We start from the raw sequence: 21,733 nt of genomic DNA on the forward strand, positions 1-21,733 counted from the left end.
AACAAAAACTAAACAAAAATAATTTATATGTGTGCGCAGTACCTGATTTACTAGTTTGACAACTTACCTGTTGCATCGAAAACAATATTATTAGTTTTTTCAGAGTTTTGCCTCAAGCTGTACTGAATAAATCAACATTTAAGTATCTTGATATGTAGAAAGAATGTTTCATGTAAAATGAAAATTTATAGTTAGAAAAAGCAACAAGAGTAGTTATCAATCAAATACAATAAACATTCGAAGAAGTTGCGAACATTTTCTTTTATTATTTGATATACCTTACCTATTCCGTATACTCCAAATTTCTCTTCTTGAAAAAGTAAGAAACTAAAAATAATATATCTCATATGTAAAGGATTCATCGTCCTGTAGTAATTAGTTGACGTTGATATTATATTGCTACAACAACCTATGTTTGGTACGTTATCCGTTCCTTGTGGTTAAAAAGTGATGACAATATAGTTGTTCATATTCTTTACAATATCACCAATACAATTTGTTTCTATCATATATCTAAAAAGTTATAAAACATCTGAATCAAACCTAAACCTACATTCTAGAACAAATATGTACAGTCAACTTCCTGTAGAAACCGCACAGAAGCTTCGCCTATTGTGCTGATAATCGAAACTTTTGATAATAGATTTCAAAGTTACAATATTGAAGCAGTTAAATATAATGTAAGTTTCTACTTGGATTGCTCGAACAAAGGTTAGTTTGAAAAGTTATATCCGCAACATTTACTTATCGAGGTTTGACTAAATAGATTGATTGTAAGCTATCAGATTATTTTTCGTCATTGCACATTTAATCTGATGAAACAGCAAACTGCTATTGAAGGTTTTAAGAATTATTAGGTCTATGATTACATATGATGTGCTCCCTTTAACGAAAAGCTGACCAATAGAGTTATCAGAATGAACACGGGAAAGCAAAAACACTTTTTATATTTCTACTGTCATTTCGATGGATATTAGTTATTTAACGTCTCAACTCTTTTTCAGCGACATGTATTGCAATCCTATTATATCAAAATTGACGTATAATCTGTAATTGTATTGCTTGATTACCTTTGCGGATAGCAATAGTCACTTACCACTACGCCGCATATATTATCCCCGGCTTGGTATATTTCTAGGACTTTAATTGCTTAATGCATGTCGTAACAAAACCACTAGCCCGTGAGTATTGCTAACCCATATCCACGGACGTTGCTACTAAAAAAATTGGGGAAATGCACGCACATTTTGCTTAGTGCCATAGTTGTTCCTTATGAAATATCGAATCCTGTAGATTATCCATGATATCTGTATCCATATCTATATCAAATACTTAATCCACTAACGATTTTATCTTATCAAGTCGATTATTTGCACTAGTTTTAGTAAATGTATCAATATTTTGCCACATTTTCAATGAATAGGACTACTGACCTAGCTATGCAAATGACCCACGTTGACGTCACACCGTTTATGATGTAATCTTGCAACTTTAGACGCCAATTCGATCCAGTTCACTTTCCCTGTTTCTAGATTAAAAAGGTCTTATGTATGTCTACCTGTACCCTTCACTCCGTTAAAAATATGTCAAAATCCCAAATTTCAATAAAAATATTTAAAAAAGGAAAAAAAAATCACGTTACTTTCACGTTAAACTTTGTGATCGAACTGCTCTAAAGTTAGCCAGATTTGGACTAAGACCGGGGGTAAATTCGTTATCTACATTCATATCCGTAGATAATTCAATACTCTTCAGTACACTGTATACCCCTTGGCTGCGCCTCGGGGGGTTCTTTGATAATTTAGGGTGTTAAAATATCTATGTATATGGATATGAATGTAGCTAACTTATAGTTATCCACCAGAATCCCTCAGTTGTAATGTTTACCTTGGTTTGTATCTTGTTAATCGATTAATGAGATTTAAAGATGGATAAAATACTAACAATATATTTAGCAGGTTAAGTGAAAAGATGTGATTTGGCCGGTATCTCAGATATGTAAGATTTCGCTCTTCCTAATTTAAATCATTCAGCTCGAAAAAAATTCATTTGAATATTGATATATATGTTTTGAACCATATCCTTGCAACAGTACTTAATGAAAAATTTAACATAACAATTTGAATATTTATGCAATATTCTAAAGAAATCGTAAACAAATCTTGCATTGTTTTCTGAAAATAATAGGAATTTTCAAAGTTTTTGTAAAGCAAATATTATCTATTCTTAGGAATGAGTAGTTTAAAACATATTAAAGAATCAAATGTACTGCAATAGGAAAGATTTTAGAATGATCTCAACAACACCATACTACACATAAGTAGATATTTTCTACTGAAAAAAAAATCAATATTTTTTAAATACTTATCGACATTTTTGTTTGTTGTTTAGTTTGGAATTTAGATATCTTTCATGAATATGTATTTTACAAAAATGAATGATTGGTACTGTCAATAGTTATCAAAGGTACCAAGATTATATTTTTTTCACGAGACTCATCAGTGATGCTCAGATCAAAATAGTTATAAAGCTGAACAAGTACAAAGATGAAGAGCATGTAGGACCCACAATTCCATAAAAATGTGCCAAATACGGCTAAGCTATAAGCGACAATAGATTGAAATAGAATTGCTGGCAGATAACACATAATAAAATCGTTCTTTTTGAAAAAGATAAAGAAACGACGATAACTCGTTGTTTGGCCGGATTGTTTAGATTTTGTAAAAATAGAAGTGAAATATACCAAAGTGACATTAAGGTGGTACCTAACACTAAAGGGAGATAACTCTGTAAAGTTAGCTAAACGTTTTAATGATGTTGTGTTGTAAAAGGAATATAAAGTTTCTCAATGATCAAAGTTGGTGTTTGTCAAACTGCTATATAACCAGTGTAACTTTGACAAAATTTTATGAAAATTAAACGAGCCAAATTAATTTTAGTGAAAGTGTTGGATACCACCTTAAATTTGAAACAAAACCTGACAACGTCATTGCAAAAATGAATACTATACATTACTTAACAGGGGAAACTAAACACTGTCAAATTGTTAAAAAACATCCATAAAAAAAAATGACTTAATGCTATTTTTAAAAAGGAATCTGGTAATGTAGCTTTCAAATTTGATAAATAAGTGTTTTGTTTATTCTTTTCTGCTAATAATGTGAGTGTTTTTAAGTGAAAACGTTCATTGTTTATTCTTCGATTTTTTGGCAGATTACGTTGTGTAAAGTTTTGTTTAAATTGTTATAACAATGTAAGACACTTTATATTTTTGAATTGCAAATTAGAAACTCGGAGTACAGTTCTTTGTAAAATAGTTTCATAATTGTACTCTTTATTGCTTTTGTTAGTTTGCGGCCGTTACCAAAAATCATTGTTATTAGGCGGAATCACTTTTATGTGAAATTCATTTTTGTTCTGTAATATTTCTATAAATATCAATTTGATTGTTTGGTGCAGGAAGTTATGCATATTATCAAATGTTCTAACTTTACGTACATTTGTAGTAAGCATCGTTTTGAATCTTATAGATATGTAATGAGTGTTTTTCAGTGAAGATTGTTTAAGTAAACTACATGTATAAGGGATTTTAAATATAATACATTAAACCGACAAAACCAACATATATGATAACAATTTCACAAATATTTGGAATCAGCATTGGATAAGCAAAGTTTTAATAGTTATCAAAGGTACCAGGATTATAATTTAATACGCCAGACGCGCGTTTCGTCTACATAAGACTCATCAGTTAATTGTTTGCATATTTGTTCGTTTGCAAAAGGAGAAAAATCAAAGCACAATGTTTACTGTTGTGCAGCTGTTTTTGACATTTTGTCTACTCTGTTTGTTTGTTTTGTTCATACATTAACGTTAATATAATGGAAATTTATGTAAATGCCATACAAATGACAGGTTAAGCTAGCTATAAAACCAGGTTCAATCAATCATGAAATATATATAAGAAAATGACTGTACCAGCAATGTGACAGTTGTTATCCAGTAGTTTGATGTGTTTGACCGTTAGATTTTGCCATTTGATACATGTAAGGGATTTTTCGTTTAGAGTTTTCATTGGAACTTGGTACTTTTTATGCATACCTATTTACTTTTTGTTATATTTTCAATAATATTTGATGGATTTGATAACGTTATACAAATATCAATTTATTTAAAGTTCTGAAGTATTTTATTCGAGTCACTATTATCATGTGTAAAAGGCTTAGCCGAATATTCATTGATTTTACATGTGGGTAAATTTATCTACTGTGGGTAAATATTTGGAATCAGCATTGGATAAGCCAAGTTTGCATTGTTGGCATATTTGTTTGTTTGCAAAAGGAGAAAAATCAAAGCACAATGTTTACTGTTTTTGACATTTTTGTCTACTCTGTTTGTTTGTTTTGTTCATACATTAACGTTAATATAACGTCATCATAATTATATACATTTTACAGGTTATAGTTTTGTTTATACTTATCATGATTTGATTGGATTTTCTATGTTTTAGCGCATCTTTATGCACCATTTTTGGACTATTTCGTGCCGGTCGGTGTTTATTAAAGGAGGAAGACGGAGTGCCAAGAGAAAACCATCAACCTTTGATAAGGAAAGTGACAATCCTAATCAATTACGAGTCGAATGTACGCGCACGAGCATGATTCTGTCCCAAGACCTCGGTGTTGACTAGAAATGATTTCATTAGTCACTATTTAAACAAGTAGAGGCTCCCCATTTACAATGAAACAGAATAAACGATGTTATTAACACTATACTATCTTAATATAAAATAATATCAATATATCACAAACGACATCAGTGACGTGTAGGCTGACGGCCCTGGATAGGCACACAATTAACACGAAGTGGCACAAACATATACAAGATCACCGGCCCCCTCCGAAATCTGTCTCAGCAGAGAACAGGATAAAGTGCATTAATCAACATTTTATTCATACAATAGAAAAAGAAGAAAATACATAAAAAAGTACACAACGCATTTTTTCAAAGCACTCTTCATCGTATGTATATATGTATGTTTAACAGTTTAGTGAACTTTAGATGTGTACTGTTTTTTTCTTAATTGGGGTGGATCACTTACGTATATCACAAAATGTGCGTACTAAGAAGCCGATTCATTATCGCTTTGACAGTTAAATCTCGGAAAATGCCTTATAAATAAACGAATTTCTATTATAGAATCTCTCTGATATCCTGATTGGAATATTGGTTTCATTAAACTTGTGCCAATTTGTGTTAAATGAAGATTTTTATTTGCACCAAAGGTATTTTACAAGCATTCAAGGCATAACAGTGATATTTGGTTTTGGATACATGTAATTGAGAGGTGATAGTAAATATTTAACCCTTCATGTTTTCTGCTTTTGCCTACATTTCGTAAATTAGAACATTTTAAAGCGTATTAAAACTAAACGAAATGGGTTTTGTCCATAGCCGTAGGTCATAAAGTGACTTTATTTTGCTTACAGATAGATTTATTGGAAAATGTTGTCTCAATGGTAATTCTATTACAACTTTTCCCCTGCCGATGATCAGAAGAAAACAGATTGGGAGGAACGTAGTTTTAAAATGATTGTGCGTCTTTTGTCCTTGCAATTTTCTCATCTCGGTGTCCGATGCGTTAACCACTTCACCACTGCTCTCTTTTTACATCTTTACATAATCTAACATTGATTTTCGACGGTTTCATCCAAATCTAAATCTAAAAGCATTAAATACATTGTTAGACAGATTCGTCGCCTTCAAGTTTCAGCAAATCATGTCGTAATAGAGATCACAAGCTGATTGATCCCACTGTTATCTTAGAAATCAGTGTCAATAATCAGCAAATGTATTCAATGGCAGGATAGTGAAAATATTTATGAGGTAAGTTTGTTTTAAGTTATTATAGCCTTCTACTGTTGGTGTCCGTCGCTCATTCTATATTTTCATAAAATGTTAAATGGTAAATTCGCAAATAAGAGTTTGTAAAAAAATAGTTACACACAAAGAAACTAAAGATGGACAGGATGTTGCAAATTGGCATCGTATATTTTGCAAACCGAAATTGGTAGAATATCATCAATGATGCTGAAATAGTTGCTACTACATGTATATCATTAAAGAATTATCGCATTTGTTTTTTTTTTTACCTCGGGTGCTTATCACATTGCATCCTTGAACTTATGCAACATATATCTTATAATCATCGGGGTCAATTTTTTTCATTTAAGTGTAATTATCATTTAACATGTATGCAAGATCTCAATACCTTAATCGCTTGATTTTGCGAAACTTGGCATTTCGTTTACATCAAAAACACAAAAAACATTTTGCGCAACAATATATATTTCATTTCCACAACATGTAACGAATAATATATATATTTTTTCAATTTTAAGTTTATATTATATTTGCCATGAGATGAGGGACTTTCCGTTCTGAATTGTCCATTTTTGTGATTTTACTTTTTATTAGTCTTGTCAATTTTTCCACTATTGTGTGATCACTGGGAAAAGTTATTATGATTTTTAGAATGATAAGTTCATATCAAATAATGATTCAGGTAAAACATAATACAGCGTAGGCTGTATATTGTGGGATTACACGCTCTTATAACCCGTGTAAACCGTGGCCGGGAATAGTGTGAACAATGATGAGGCTCTAACGTAAAATAGGTGGTGTTCATCGTAAAAAGGTTTCACTATCCCCATGTTAAGGGCAGTGTTTATAGACTAACAAAACTCCAAAGAATCTATTGCTAGTATGCGAATATTTTCTTATCGTTAAATCACATCTTCGCTGATAATTGGCTAAACTTTTTTATCTTTGGTTTATAGCTACAAGGAAGCAATTGAACCATAGATTCCAATTAATGTAGTTGACGTCAATTCTTTGTGTTCTTTGAAAGAAGAAAGGTTTTATGAACGTTACCAGAGTTTTTATTGGGTATTATGGAATATTCATGTATGTGTCCCACAGATGGTAACGAATATGTGTTTTTTTTTCGAACATTTAATAAGAAGGAACTTGTGGATAGTCGTCTCATTGGCAATCATACCACATCTTCTTTTTTATATTGTCATAGATTTGTTTTGATTCCAGGGACACCGAGAAGGATAGATAAGAAGCGCTTCTTTTGTTATTTTTACATTGTACTTTTATTGTGTCTTTATGCGAAATTCATTTCTAATAGAACACAAATATTAAAGCTTTCTGTCTTAATCGGCAACAATCCCTTTGTTGGCTACTGCATTGAATATCAATAGTCGTGTTTTATTTTCGATTTATAGCACACACAATTGTTGTGGTAGTTGCAAATAGATCAACGGTTTTATTAACAAAAAATAAAAAAAATATCACAGTTACAGTAAGTAATGTACATAAAAATCATGCTTTTAAAATTGCAATCGTCACATACGTAAATATATCAAAATAAAGACTTCACGAGAACCCGCGTAATGCTTTATAAATATGTTAAAAATGTGTAAAAATGTATGCATCATAATTTCAAGCATGTCAATGTTGTTATATACTTAACAGCACAAATAACGCACTACATCGTACCATATGTAGAAGTTTCATTATTCTTGTATTTGCTACAACTTTAAGGAAATATATCATGTTTTAAGTATTTTCCATAGTTTATTGAAGATTTTACAAATTAAAGCAAATATTTTAGTTTTGACGAAGGATATTTGAACCAAAAAGTTGAAAATCAAAAGTCTGAGACTGGTAAATTTCAATTGATGATTAGACAATAACTGGATTGAAAAACTGAAACATTACATCAAGAATGTCCTGTTTTTACAGAATTATGTCTTAATGACCTCAAAAACGTTATGTAAATTTTTTTACGCATTTGCATTATTTTTCTAAAGTTACATGCGAAAGACAAGGTACGATGATACCTGTGTTTCGCCCTCCTATCTTATAGGAGCTTTCCAAATCAGAATTTTAAAAATGAGAAAAAAGTTCAAGCACATGCATGACAATAATGTTTTGCTATTTTATAAATATACATCGTACCATGATAATGTGGATCAAAACTAAAAGGACTGTTGATTTTGAATGATACCTTCATGTAGGTAAGAGTGTAATATATTACATGTAATAATCAAGAGGGGATATCACCGTACTCGGACATAGTTTTCTATTTCCAAGCCAACCAGTCTTTGCCTTAATCCTGAATGTCATGTGGAAAACAGCTGAAAATCTTAACTAGATCAGGTTACATATTTTTGCGACAGTAGTAACAATTGAATCCTTTCTTGCAAACACATGAGTGTTGCTTCTTCGCATTACACATGTATCAGTTGAACGGTTAAACTACATCCTATTTTTTTACACTAGCATACGCAAATATATGCACTCTACTCATAAATGTGTATATATTGCATTTACCATGTTTACATAATATACATAATATACGCATTTGCCTTGTTTTCAATTGAAAAGACACAACTTATATTTATGAGATTCAAGCAAATGTAATAATACATGTACATTTTGGACACCATAATAAAATATTATAAACAATACAGTATTAAATCATACCTACATATCACGATTTGCATATTATAAATAATAATACAAAGTGAATATCACAATATATAGTAAACTATAAAAATACCACAGAAGTGTTATGTATTTCTAAATATGGAATCATGTTTTTCAATGTCTTGTCAAAAGGAAATGCGTGGAAATGTTTGAGCATAATAGGATGAAACTGACCGAGTAGTGTTAAAAAAATTGAAACTTATTCAGATAAGTATAATATCTAAAACGAAGCAAACAACACATTGAAATTATCTGATAGATCGTTTCTGAAGACTGAGTATGATTCTTGCTTGTAAGGACATATTGACATTCTCCGATAAATCGTTGGCAGAAGACCGATTCTGACTACGGGATGGCGGGATAATTTTCCATTCTCCGATATATTATTTGCTGGAAAACGATCGAAACAGTACAGTGCAAATCTTCAATGTTTCTTCTAGTGCTTTACCTTAGTAAAGAATAAAAGGAAGTTTTAATTTTAAATGATGAAGTTCTTCAATTTGGTGTTTGTCATAAGAATGCAAATGTTAACATTGCAACTATGAATACATGTGAAAAGGTAAGTAAAATTATGTCTATTTAATACAAAATATTTCAATGTGAAATTGTTTATTTTCCCTTGTTAAAGCTGGTTAAGGAATTCTCACTTCGAACGGGATGAAAGTCTGTGATTTATTTTTTCATATATCGCTCCATAAAAATTTGAATTACCTATTTCTAGAAAACAAGATGTTAGCTTAAATTTAGTTACATATAGCAAATAAATGATTTGAGCAATCTCGTAAACTTATATAATAAGGTGAATTTAAACATTGTTTAAACATGTTATTTAACAATCAAATTTAAACAAAATCAATAGAAAAATAAATAAAAGTTACCTTAGAAAATTATTCAATTACATTTCTAATATAAAAAAAGGAAATATAATAAATGATTATAAAGAGAGATAGGAGCTTAACACAAAACCCATAAAACAATGCTTAACACATATTATTTAGCATGTCTCCTTATTTTCTCAGCACAATTGCAAACACATTGGTACCAAATTTACGTCTCATTGGAAACAATACTTAAAGAATTGAGCATATCTTTTTATAACAGCAAATATGTCACTCTAAAATTTATGCATAAATGAACTTTGTATGCACGTTGGTTCACATTTTAGATCTATCAAAGTAAAAACAAATATAGGAGCTCGAGCTTGTAACACTAGCTTCTAGACAACACATAACAACCAAGTGTTGCTCCAGATCAAAGCATAAAACGGTTTTAACTCTTTAACTTCAACGTCGAACATTTTATATTGTTAGATTTATGTAAATATACAGTTACAAATTATCTGATAATTGAGAAAGAAGTATTCGTTTGATATTGTCCGGATGTCACTGTTGTTTTTGATTATGTGTATACTGATAGCACTGTCCAGTGTCATCTTCTTCCTATATTGCTGGATGTACGGCAGGTGTTCCAGCAGCGGCACCACCACAAACCTAAATTAAAAAAAGAAATATGGCGCCCATGAAGGGTTTGATGTGAATTTGTTACAAAGAGTTTTCTGTATTGGTACACACAGAGATATTCTTTACGTCTTTTCTGTTTAATTGATGTTACTACTAATTAAAGGGCATTGATATGTTATAAAATATAACTATCTATTAAACAAAAATCACGAGGTCCAAATTGTCAGCCGCCATCACGTAAAAACGACGAATCAAAGCATTCAACTTTATATATAACTTATATAGTACAAAGGTGTAGATTAAAAATTTCACCACTGCAGGCCCTTTCGTTTTCCACGTAATTAATATTGCAAATAATTAAGAAGTTCCGAGCCAAGTCCGATACCGATACCAATAGTATATTCACCTGTCACCTGTTACCTTATCTGTACGTTCCGCATCTGACTGGCCCACCATCAAACGGTGTATTTAGGATTAATTTGATATATACTCGGGTCATAATCTCAGGGTTGACACTACTGAATTGTCAAAATTTTACCTATTGTAGTATTTTAATCAGTAAAACTTTCCAAGATAACAATACGAATTCTAGAAATTTCTGGACTAAAAATAAGGCGTATAGGTACAGTTTTCAATTTGTTAGCGGGCATGACGTAAAACAGCGAATCAAAGAATTCAACTTTATTTATATCTAATATAGGACAATGCTGTTTATTAAAAAAAAATTCATTCAAGGACCTTTTGTTTTCCAAATAATTAATATTACCAATAATTGATAAATTCCAGTTCGACGGGTTCAAACAGAAAGATTCGAAAGCAGAGAAAACTGTGTATCTTATAATCGGCATGTTTTTGCAGATGACAATACTAATAATAAAATAAGGCTTGCGCACAGTTATATACTTTAATTCAGTCACGGACCCGCGATATTACGGGTGTATTCTAGTAACAATTAAGATGCAGTTGAAATCGCGAGTTATAAAATTGATACCAACGTGAGTAGTAATAAGTCAATGTTTACATATAAAAGATGTACACATAGAGTGAACTTTACGTCTATTCTATTTCACTGGTTTCTATAATTTACTTGTCAATTACTAACACATGTCTTTGTATCTCTAAAACAAAAATTATTGCATGAACACAGACCTTACTCATCGTTTTCAATGGTATAACAGTATCACAAGATAAGTGATAACTGATATCGTTAATGGTTACCATGATTATAATTTAATACGCCGGAGGTTTCATCTGCATACATGTAGGACTCATCAGTGACACTCAGATCTAGCATTTGTTACTTCTCAATGTTTTCCTTTTGTATATTAGTTATTTATGTTTTGTTTTGTAAATTTTAAAAACAAGCTGCTAGAATTTTTACAGAATTACGGCGTAATTCTTCATGACCAAAACGTTATATTGAATAAGAATTAGAAACTCTTACGAATAGTCATTATAAACGTAGGATTATACTATTCTATAAACAAATCAAATTGGATGACACCTCCAAGCTTTTATGAGCCAGTCCAGCCATATCTTTCAAGAAAAAACCCTTAAATTTTGAGGAATGAGAATAACTCTTTTCACTCGCCTCTTGCTAGAATATTTTAATAGTTCCATTCCTTCCACTATAAGATTTAGAATAGTCTTCCTTTGAGATTACAAAATTCCCCAAGTTTGGTTTTATTTAGAGGTGAACTGGACAAGTTTTATAGGACTGATTATATATCTAAACCTTTCAACTATAGGATAAAGAAACTTCAAATAAGTCATTGTCAACTCAGAAATAATGTTTGTAACCTAAATTCTCAATCCTTTTCATATCTTAATGAATGAATAACATATGTTTAAAATCAAACCTTAAGTATTACAAAGAATGCGACAACAGCAACCACTATAGCAGCACTTGTCACTGCTCCAGCTATAACAGCTGAATCCTCGTTCACTGAAAAAGAACATTACAGTTAAGAAACGTATATAAGAAAATGCCTGTACCATGTCTGGAATATGACAAATGTTGTCTACTCGTTTGATGTATGATTCATTATCGTTGTTTTTGTTGTTGCATTTCAGAATTGCTAAGGTTCTTGTTTTTCTCTTTTGGTTGATGTGTTTCCATCGGTTAGAGTCTGTTACCCGGATTTGTTTTTTCTCACTCGATTTATGACTACTTTCCACTGCTGTTGCCTTTGATTGACGAAAGAACTTTTAATTCCACTGTTTAAACATCATTTGATTTTGACTATCTTCACCTCAAGCTTTAAATATGCGGCGAAAGGTATAAAAAAAAATTGGTTTGCTGGTGGTTAGAAATAAGCATAGTAATTACCAGAAATTATTCACGAAATAACCTACGGAAGCTTCATATTTATAAAGATATTTGAGCTTTATCTAATAGGGAGTTAAAAAGAACAGCCACATACACAGCATACCTTCCCTCGCTGTAGTTGTTTAATGACCCTATTTGTCCTATACTATTCGAAATAATTCGTGGAAGCCATAGATTGTTGGAAATTTACACATGGCCTGGGCCGTAATATTTGTTAAATTTATCCCTCGTTAACGCTCAGGATAAAACTCGAATATCACGGCCCAGGCCATGTGTAAATTTCCAACAATCTATGGCTTCCATGAATTATTTCTTAAATAGATATAGGGAGATGTGGTGTGAGTGCCAATGAGACAACTCTCCATCCAAATAACAATTTAAAAAGTAAACCATTATAGGTTAAAGTACGGCCTTCAACACGGAGCCTAGGATCACACCGAACAACAAGCTATAAAGGGCCCCAAAATTACTAGTGTAAACCATTTAAACGTGAAACCCAACGGTATAATCTATATAAACAAAACGAGAAACGAGAAACACGTATATATTGCATAAACAAACGACAACTACTGTACATCAGATTCCTGACGTAGGACAGGTGCAAACATTTGCAGCGGGATTAAACGTTTTAATGGATCCAAACCTTCTCCCTTTTTCTGAAACAATAGCATAACATCACAACATAGAAAAACACACGATAAAATATCAATTGGCAGACTTAACTCAATCAATAATGTATGATTACACAATGAACGAATAAATTTGATCTACAAAATCTGAATACAAATGCACAGTTAATTAAATATTAGGGACAAACATTCATGACCAAAACGCTAACAAACAAATTCAAACAAAGCCATGGCAGGACATCACTGAGAAATATTTAACCAATCAATATTCACTTTAGAAAAAAAAACGGTTTTAAAAAAATAATTATAATCTTGAAGTTTATACAAATCCCTATATTTTGTCGAAACATATTTTGCACAATTATCTTTTTCTCTAATTGTTAATGACGTCTTGGATGTTGGATGTGAACTGATATAAATTTAAGTCATTAATACATGAACATGTTATTCGGTGCAAAGAGCTTTGCACTAGCTTTCAGTAACTATGAAAATTCTAAGCTAAGTACTAAGTGTCTTTATATAGTGGTTTTTTGATTTGTATCGACCTTTTAAGCTAATTTTGCCTTTTCAACTTATATGTACAGTTCGTTTTTATGTCATGCTGTAACACTACTCTCCAAGGTAAGGACAGGGTTTAGCACCCAAAGTTATGATTTGCATGCCACATAATGTATATGGCTGTCCCAAGTCAAGAGCCTGTAACTTAGTGGTTGTCCTTTTAAACAGTATATCGTATTTGTTTTTAATCATTAGTTTATTCTTACATCAAACCGTTAGTTTCTATCGTTTGAAATTACAAAGATATGAGCAAATGAGCTCATTGTACGTCATCACCGATGAGCAAAGCTTATACCGCAAATTCAGGGAGAAAAAGGCAAAAAATGCGTGTAAAATAATTCAAACGGTAAAAACAACTGCCTAATGTATGTACAAAATAATAAACGAAAAACAAATACGTAGCACAGAAACAAACAAAAACCACATATTTAAAAGCTCAGGACTTTGAATTTTCCAATTGATTTGTTCAATCATTTCCCAAAGGAGGGTTATCTGTAAAACATTATCAATGAGAACTAACTGTTTACACAGAGATTTATCGAATATACATTATTGAGCTAGTATAATGATTTGTTATTAAAGGTACATGCCTTATAGTTTAATAAATTTTGTAAACAGTAAATTTATAATATAACCATATCAATTCAATGGTAGTTTCCATAATACTGACCTTATAGCAAAATGGACATATCAACTATGTAACACTTTGGATCATGTATACCGTTATGTACAAAGTGTACTCACCAGAACTTGATCTGACATTGTTGTTGCTATTGCTTGTATTCATGGAGTTTGTTTCTGTTGTAAATAAAAAAATGTTATATAAATTATATATTAGTTAAAAGAATGTATTCGATGCGAAATAAATATATATATATATTTAAGGATATTTTTGGAACACATGTTAATAAACATAATGAATGAGAATAACACAAAGTATGAACTCCAAGGCATCTCAAAAAGTAGAAGTCTATAAAAACTGACATTATCCAACAGACCATTTGAAAAACAACTGCTGTTATCTCTGACATGGTGTTAGTATTTTCCAAAGAAAATGGTGGATTAAACAAGCGTTTATAGCTAGCTAAATTCCCTTTTGTAAAACAGTTGTTCATAATTATGTTATACTGACAAGATTTGTTGGGCAACCCAAGGTAATCTAACAAAGACGACAAACGAAAAAGATGTAGCAGATAGTAAAGGAGTAGGTTCAGTAAGACCCCTTTTTGGCCTCAAAATATAGCAGTTTTACAAAGTTGTGAAAATGTAATCTTTAAGCTATTTATTGGGAAGTAGAATGCTTCTGCTGCATTAATATGGGCTGTATTTGACAATACAATGCACATAAATCAGGAACTAGCATCATTAAGTCATGCTTAATTATTGAAATCTTCAAAATTTTAGTATTTTAGTTAAATTTTAGATGGTTTCCGTCTGAAATGAATGTGGCCGCATTCGTGTTCATTCATACTATTGAAATGTAAGTTGTATATGATGATAATACATAATATATATTATTTTAATATTATAAAAGTTGTATAAACACGGATGCGGCCACTTTTATTTTTGACAAAAACCATCTGAAAAGTGACGTTTTTTGGCATATTTGATAGATTTTTCATATTAAAGCTTGAATCAGAGCGTTTATTAATGACTAAATCAGTTAAAATCTTTCACATAAACTAATCGAATCAATTGAAATAGAAACTTAAGTGTTTAAAAAGTGTTTCGTTAGATGAACCTGAAATTTGAGGTCAAAATCGGCCATTACCCAACCGTCTCCTTTTGAGATGCCCCCCAGTAAATTATCTCTAAATATCAGCATCAGTGTAAAAACTAAATTATGAAATACTTCACAACTTACCCGGAGTACTGGATGTAACTGTAGATGTTAACGGATTATTTTGTGTTGTTATAACTGTAATTTCTACATTATTTTGGGATGTAATTTTGGTATTAAATGTGGTTTTTGTTGTTGGTACGGTGTCTGTTGTTGCTTTTGTTGTTGGTACGTCAGCAGGAGTTGTTGCCTTTGTTGTTTTGGTGTCAATAGTTATTTTTGGTGGTGTTAGATCGGCAGTAGTTGTTTTTGTTGTTGGTGCGTCAGCAGGAGTTGTTGTCTTTGTTGTTTTGGTGTCAGTAGTTATTTTTGGTGGTGTTACATTGGCAGTAGTTGTTTTCGTTGTTGGTGCGTCAGCAGGAGTTGTTGTCTTTGTTGTTTTGGTGTCAGTAGTTATTTTTGGTGGTGTTACATCGGCAGTAGTTGGCTCTGCTGTTACGACGTTACTTCCTTGTGCTGTAAATATAACAACAACAGATTGAAGATTGATGATTTCTTAACATATAATAAAACGTTATAAGGTAGCCAACATCTGGAAATTCTACATAATATCCCTTTTTAAGAGCCAGCATTAGAAGTTTATATTAACCCAACAATTAGTCAATAAATTTGTCAAATACTTTTCGTTTAAGCGAATATAAGCATGTCACTGGTGATGTATCTGTCATAGAGTTGTCACTTGTTTAGACTTATTACATGTATAGAATAATTATTTATGTGACTGAATCTAATGATATTTTACGACAGGTAATTTTACTTTTCTGCAATCAATTGCATCCTTATGTTGTATATCTCATATATTTTTTTACAGCTAAATATTCTTCTGACGCGAAAATGTACCAGAAGGCCACCGAGAGGTTATTTTTTTAATAAATGCATTTTATTTGACTGAGTGATTAAGAGCGGTGAAACAGTACAGGCTGTGTTTTCACGATATCCAAATATCAAAAGTTCAAATCCCGACGTGGGAAAAACAAAAATTTGCTTCCACAAATCTGCAGATTAAACATTGCTGTGCTAATATTAAAGGTTATTATATATGTATATAAAAATATCACATATGTAAATATTTTAACTATTGAAAAATTAGATTGTATTGAGTTAAATGAAATTAAAATGATTTCATGTATTAGCGAAGAGCAGGTTGCTGGTTAGAGCTTGAACTGCTAGTAATGTGGAATCCAGTAATACCCACCTGGCCAGGGATCTGTTGTAGTTCCGTAAAATGTAAGGGTCCAGCTGTCTAAGGTTACTGGAAAAATAATGTTAATCCACTAAGACATGCATTTCATATTTCTATGCGTTATTCATATTCAAACAAAGTTAATGAAAAAGAGAAACATTAGTAAATACAGTAAGATAACGTGTATAAAAGACAGTATGATGATAATGATAGAATAAACGAAAAACAAAAATATGACACGACAACCACTAAAATTCAAGTCAGGAGCCTAACATTAATAGACATACAGTATGTTATTTTCACACAAAGTTGTCAATATATTGGAACTTGATGCGACTGTAAGTGAGCGATTTAGCCAGTTTAAAAACCAAGTAAGGAATAAGACAGTTTTTATCTATTTGTTTGTTGTGTTGGAGCTTTTGAATTTGCCATTTGATAAGGAACTTTTTTTTTAATTTCTCCTACTCCAACCAATAATGGCATATTTTGTACAGTTGTCAACTGAATGTTTTACTGTTCGGGGCATACATTTGTTTTACTCTTAACTAGGGGAATCTTCTGCTATGTTGTCTTGGAATGCATACGATTTATACCTGCTCTAAGAAGCATGCCCTTTTGGCAATATATTTCAAACTTTAAGATTAATACTATTGGTCCAACTCGATTAAAAAAATCGACCCTAGATAAGCAAAAATCGTTTTTTTAAAGTTTGTCGAAAATAAAATTACAAATCATTTAATATCATATTCCCAAAATTGCTAAGCAGAATATTTGTTTCACTTTATTTGCAATAAGTTTTTATAGCTTATAATACTTTTTTTGATTTCGTATTTCATTTGACCTAACAATTGTTTTTTTTTTCTAACGCCATTGATGAGTCTTATGTAGACAAAAACGCACATCTGGCGTATCAAATTTAAACCTATTTGTTATTCGTATGAGAATATTTTATAACGCTTTGATATCAAAATTACAAAAGTTAAAATTGGATTGTGTTACCAGTTGCAATTGCTAGCTTTGGACTTATTTCCAGTGTCCAGATTCCAATTGGGTTTTCTTTCCAAAATACTGACATGAAATCCCAGGTTAGACTTCCTGCTGCTTGATTATCTATAGCATCCGTATTTCTGTAGTGCAAAAGATGACTTTTGGTACCAGATGGAGATACCAAATACAGCTGTGTTACACCTCTGAATCCTGTGTAGGAGAACGTAATGTCAGCTACCACGTGTTCAAGATAGTTTATCGACGAACAGTCACCAGATGTTACAGTCATTGAATCAGAGACATTAGAAGTGGTGCTCCTGAAAGGTATATACATAATACTGTTTCAACAATTTTAAATGAAACGCGTACGGTGACTCGTATTTGCTTACATATACATAAAGTGGTCTCTTGTGGATATTTATCTCACTGACAATCATAGCATATATCCTTATTTCAATGTCTATTTCAAAACGTTTCAATCTTTATTAACATACGCCTGATATTTTTTCATACATCAAACAAGAAAAACGTTCGTCGATATACAACTTAGACTATTTGGATACTATCTTATTACTTTGAAATCATTGTCAGGACAAACGATTGGCACATTTGTCATTTGAAATTCATGTGTTTGCCTTGGCTTCAAAGACAACATACATATGCAAGTTTGCCTGATCTAATTTTTGATCAATAACATTTCAAAATAACTAAAGTATTCATTTCCAGTACAAATCAACACAACAATGAGTAACTGGTCTATAATTCAACTTATTTTAAGCATCTGTGTATACAAATTTTAAAAAGCATACAAACTTTTTACATAATTTGTTAAGCCCTTTGATCAATATAATCTAAGATGAATACTCACAAGGCAGGAGATCTTGTAGATGTGGTGCATGTTTGTTGTGTTGGTACTGTTACCCAGTTTTTACCATAACTCACCATAGCATAAGCGTCTATTAAACCAAAACCAAGAACCTGGCTGACTAATCATACAAAATATAATGCTTTTAGTATTCTTCATTTAATCCCCTCTTTTTCAGACTAAAATACTGATAAAGCCAATGATGATGATTTAAAGTTGACATTCCTGTTTAACATTAAGATTTGTTCATGTTTGCGTCAAATTCCATACATATTGTTTAGAAGAATCATAATATCTATTACTTTTCACAATTTGAAACGTATTCTCTTTTTAATTTATAATATCATCTTTCCCCAGTCATACCTGTTCAATTATTTTCATCTAATCTGGTTTTACACATGATTTGTATTTGTTTTGCGCAACAATACAAGTACCATAATTGACCTAGGAATTTCTAACCCTTCCAGATCATCTACATGAACAGCCTACACCTTGTTATCATGGTGTGTTATGTGTTGTGAAAATATTTAAATTAAAGCTCGAACTTTAAAACTTATTACTTTAACTATCGAGATTGGATAAATCCGATAACTATCGAGTACATGTAACTTTGTAAGAATCTGTTTCTCTAAGGAGTATCAAATAAGCTTTTATTTTTGACGAATAAGAATTCCTCTCTAGTGTCTTGCACATGCCACAGAGTTAACACTCTCTGTAAGAGATGTTATCATCGCCTTTTTATTCATCCAGTGTGCTTGTACAGGTTATGACCATTTAACCCCGGCAATAATTTACTGAGGTAATCGGCAACCACACCCAGAATAAATATTTTTATACAATGGGCCCAAAAATGGTCAAACTGCCTACGTCATTATCAAATCAATTCAACGTTTTAAAACTGTAGCAGTTATTATAATAATACAAAAATGTTAATAAATTTTATCCGGTCCTTCATAATTTTTTATGTAAATCGCCCCAATATTAAAAAGCTACAGACAAATTCAACAAATATCATCTAAGATTTTGTATAGAAGATTTTAGCACACGCACAGTATTGTTGATGGTGTGAAATACCATGGTTACAACTGTGGTGCTTTGATGACATAATATTATTTACCAACAATCAACAACGTGTTAATGTAAGTAATTTATAGAATAAAAGGTGAATGCTAAATTATGGTTATGTAGATCTGTTCGAGTGCGCATTTGTACTCGTGTAGATCATCCTAGATCCGTTTTTGATATCCTTATCACTCAAACACTCACATTCTTTATTTGCCCCGTTCATTGTCCAATCAGAGTAGGTGTCACTCAAACCACTCCTATTTGATGTGAAAACAATCAGGTGCTGGATGTCTCTCCAAGTTAGGTCAGAACTTTAAAAGAGGGATAAATGAAAGAGAAAATAAAATATATCATTAACAAAAAGTAACTCTAAACATGCTATGTTAACATTTTTAAGTGAAAAAATGTAATACCGAGAACCTAGCATTATTTTATCAAAATATTCAGTGGTAGTCGTTATTCCTCGGAAACATATTGTTTGTTTTTCATTTAGTATTGTTAACATAAATGTTCATACCATTAGTTTTCATGTTTGATATGGTTTAAATTTGCCATTTCGGGGCTTCTTACGCTCAGTATGTGGTATTGCCTCTGCTCATTGTTGAAGGCCGTACGGTGACCTATTTTTTTAATTTCTGTAAATTGTCTCTTGTGAAACGTTGGCACATTGGCAATCAAACTACATCCTGTTTTTATATTATCTTTGCCATCAATGTTAGATAAATAAAAATAATGGATAAAAGCGCTCAGTATGGTCTTGCCTCTGCTCATTGCTTGGCCCCTACGATAACCTATTTTGTTAATTTCCATGTATTGTCTCATGTGAAACAATGGCACTTGGAAAATAAATAAAAGTGACTTAAAAACTACTGTGCTTCCAGTCTTGTGGAAATCAATAACAGTGACTTAAACAGCATACTATGCCTCCAGCATTTTTCAGTGTTTGGAAAATCAATAGAAGTGACTAAAAGCACTTACTGTGCCTCCAGTGTTATTGAAATCAACAGCAGTGACTTGAAGAACTTACGTGTTAAAACAATCAGTAGTAGTGACTAAATGTACATACTCTGTCTCAAATGTTAGGGAAATCAATAAAAGGGACTTAAAGAACTTACTTTGCCTCAAGTGTTAGAGACACGAAAAGCAGTGACTAAGGGAACTCACTTTGTCTCCAGTATAAGACAAATACTTACTTTGCCTCCCGTGTAAGAGACTTTATTCAATTGGGCTGAACGAACTAATGTTGCCCCCAGTGTTACGAGAAATCCAAAGTAGTGACTATAAGATTTTAATTTGCCTCCTCATTCAAATAAGGTGACTAAAACACTTACTTTGCCTCCAGTGTAAGAGCAACTATACCAGATACTAAAGGTGCTGAGTACGACGTCCCTTGGATACCATCACTTTTACATCCTGATCCTATTGTAGTAGTTGTCTGAAATTAATATATTTTGATTTAAATGGAAGATGTTTTTGTTACAAAAGCCAATTTTATTGTTTATATATCATTAGACGTCTTAGTTAACTGGATATGTTTAGTTGTTCATATATATATATGTATATGTATATATAAAGTTCGAATCCCGGCAAGGGAAAAACAAAAAAAATGTGAAAGCAACTTTACAGATCTAACATTGTTTGGCTGATGTTTAGACGAGTTGTATATACTGAATTTATACAGCCATGTATCATTACCACTGCACGTGATTTGATTGATTAATCTGTTGTAGAGTTGTCACTGGTTTAGACCTACTTACAGAAATTACTCTTGTCAATTTTTTTCTTCGAGTGTAAATATAGTTAACGGTGAATAAAAATTAATGCTATGTGACATTTTTTTGAAAATTATCCGTTATACATGTAGTTCTAGAAACCATTTAAAATGATTGAATAAACCACACGATTGCTTGGACCTATATTGTTTTTTATTTGACTTCCAGCAACAAATATTTCGGATATTCTAAATCAAAATGATCGACACTATCCCAAGACTGGTCTCTTTCTCTTTCGACAAGGTGGTGAATACTTACCAACTGTATATCTCGCAAACATGCAGACTCTACGACAGCATGGATCTTAATGGAAGAATGATTAAGCTCGGGTTATATCTCTGCTGAAGGTCCCCTTTGCAATCGATTTGACCAAGATTTATACAAACCAAACTTTATATACAAGTACGTCTGAACCAGTGACACAACTACGACAGACGTTTTCGATCGAATCACTAGTGATTGTGATACAAAGCTGATAACATATTC

At 31.7% G+C, this 21,733-nt stretch overlaps 1 protein-coding gene across 1 annotated transcript in view; it reads right to left on the reverse strand.

Moving 5' to 3' along the window:
- The window catches only part of LOC134710621 (proprotein convertase subtilisin/kexin type 4-like), a 58,582-nt gene that overhangs the window by 15,129 nt on the left and 21,720 nt on the right, over positions 1–21,733 (reverse strand). The window contains exons 9-16 of the mRNA XM_063571004.1: positions 20,807–20,910; positions 19,677–19,786; positions 18,414–18,531; positions 17,558–17,862; positions 16,571–16,627; positions 15,400–15,831; positions 14,280–14,333; positions 11,879–11,964 (exon numbers count right to left, since the gene is read on the reverse strand). Coding sequence (XP_063427074.1) covers positions 11,879–11,964; positions 14,280–14,333; positions 15,400–15,831; positions 16,571–16,627; positions 17,558–17,862; positions 18,414–18,531; positions 19,677–19,786; positions 20,807–20,910 — 1,266 coding nt within the window. The remainder of the gene's footprint in view (positions 1–11,878; positions 11,965–14,279; positions 14,334–15,399; positions 15,832–16,570; positions 16,628–17,557; positions 17,863–18,413; positions 18,532–19,676; positions 19,787–20,806; positions 20,911–21,733) is intronic.

The sequence above is a fragment of the Mytilus trossulus genome, chromosome 3 (assembly GCF_036588685.1).
Source record: "Mytilus trossulus isolate FHL-02 chromosome 3, PNRI_Mtr1.1.1.hap1, whole genome shotgun sequence".
Taxonomy (NCBI): Eukaryota; Metazoa; Mollusca; class Bivalvia; order Mytilida; family Mytilidae; genus Mytilus; species Mytilus trossulus.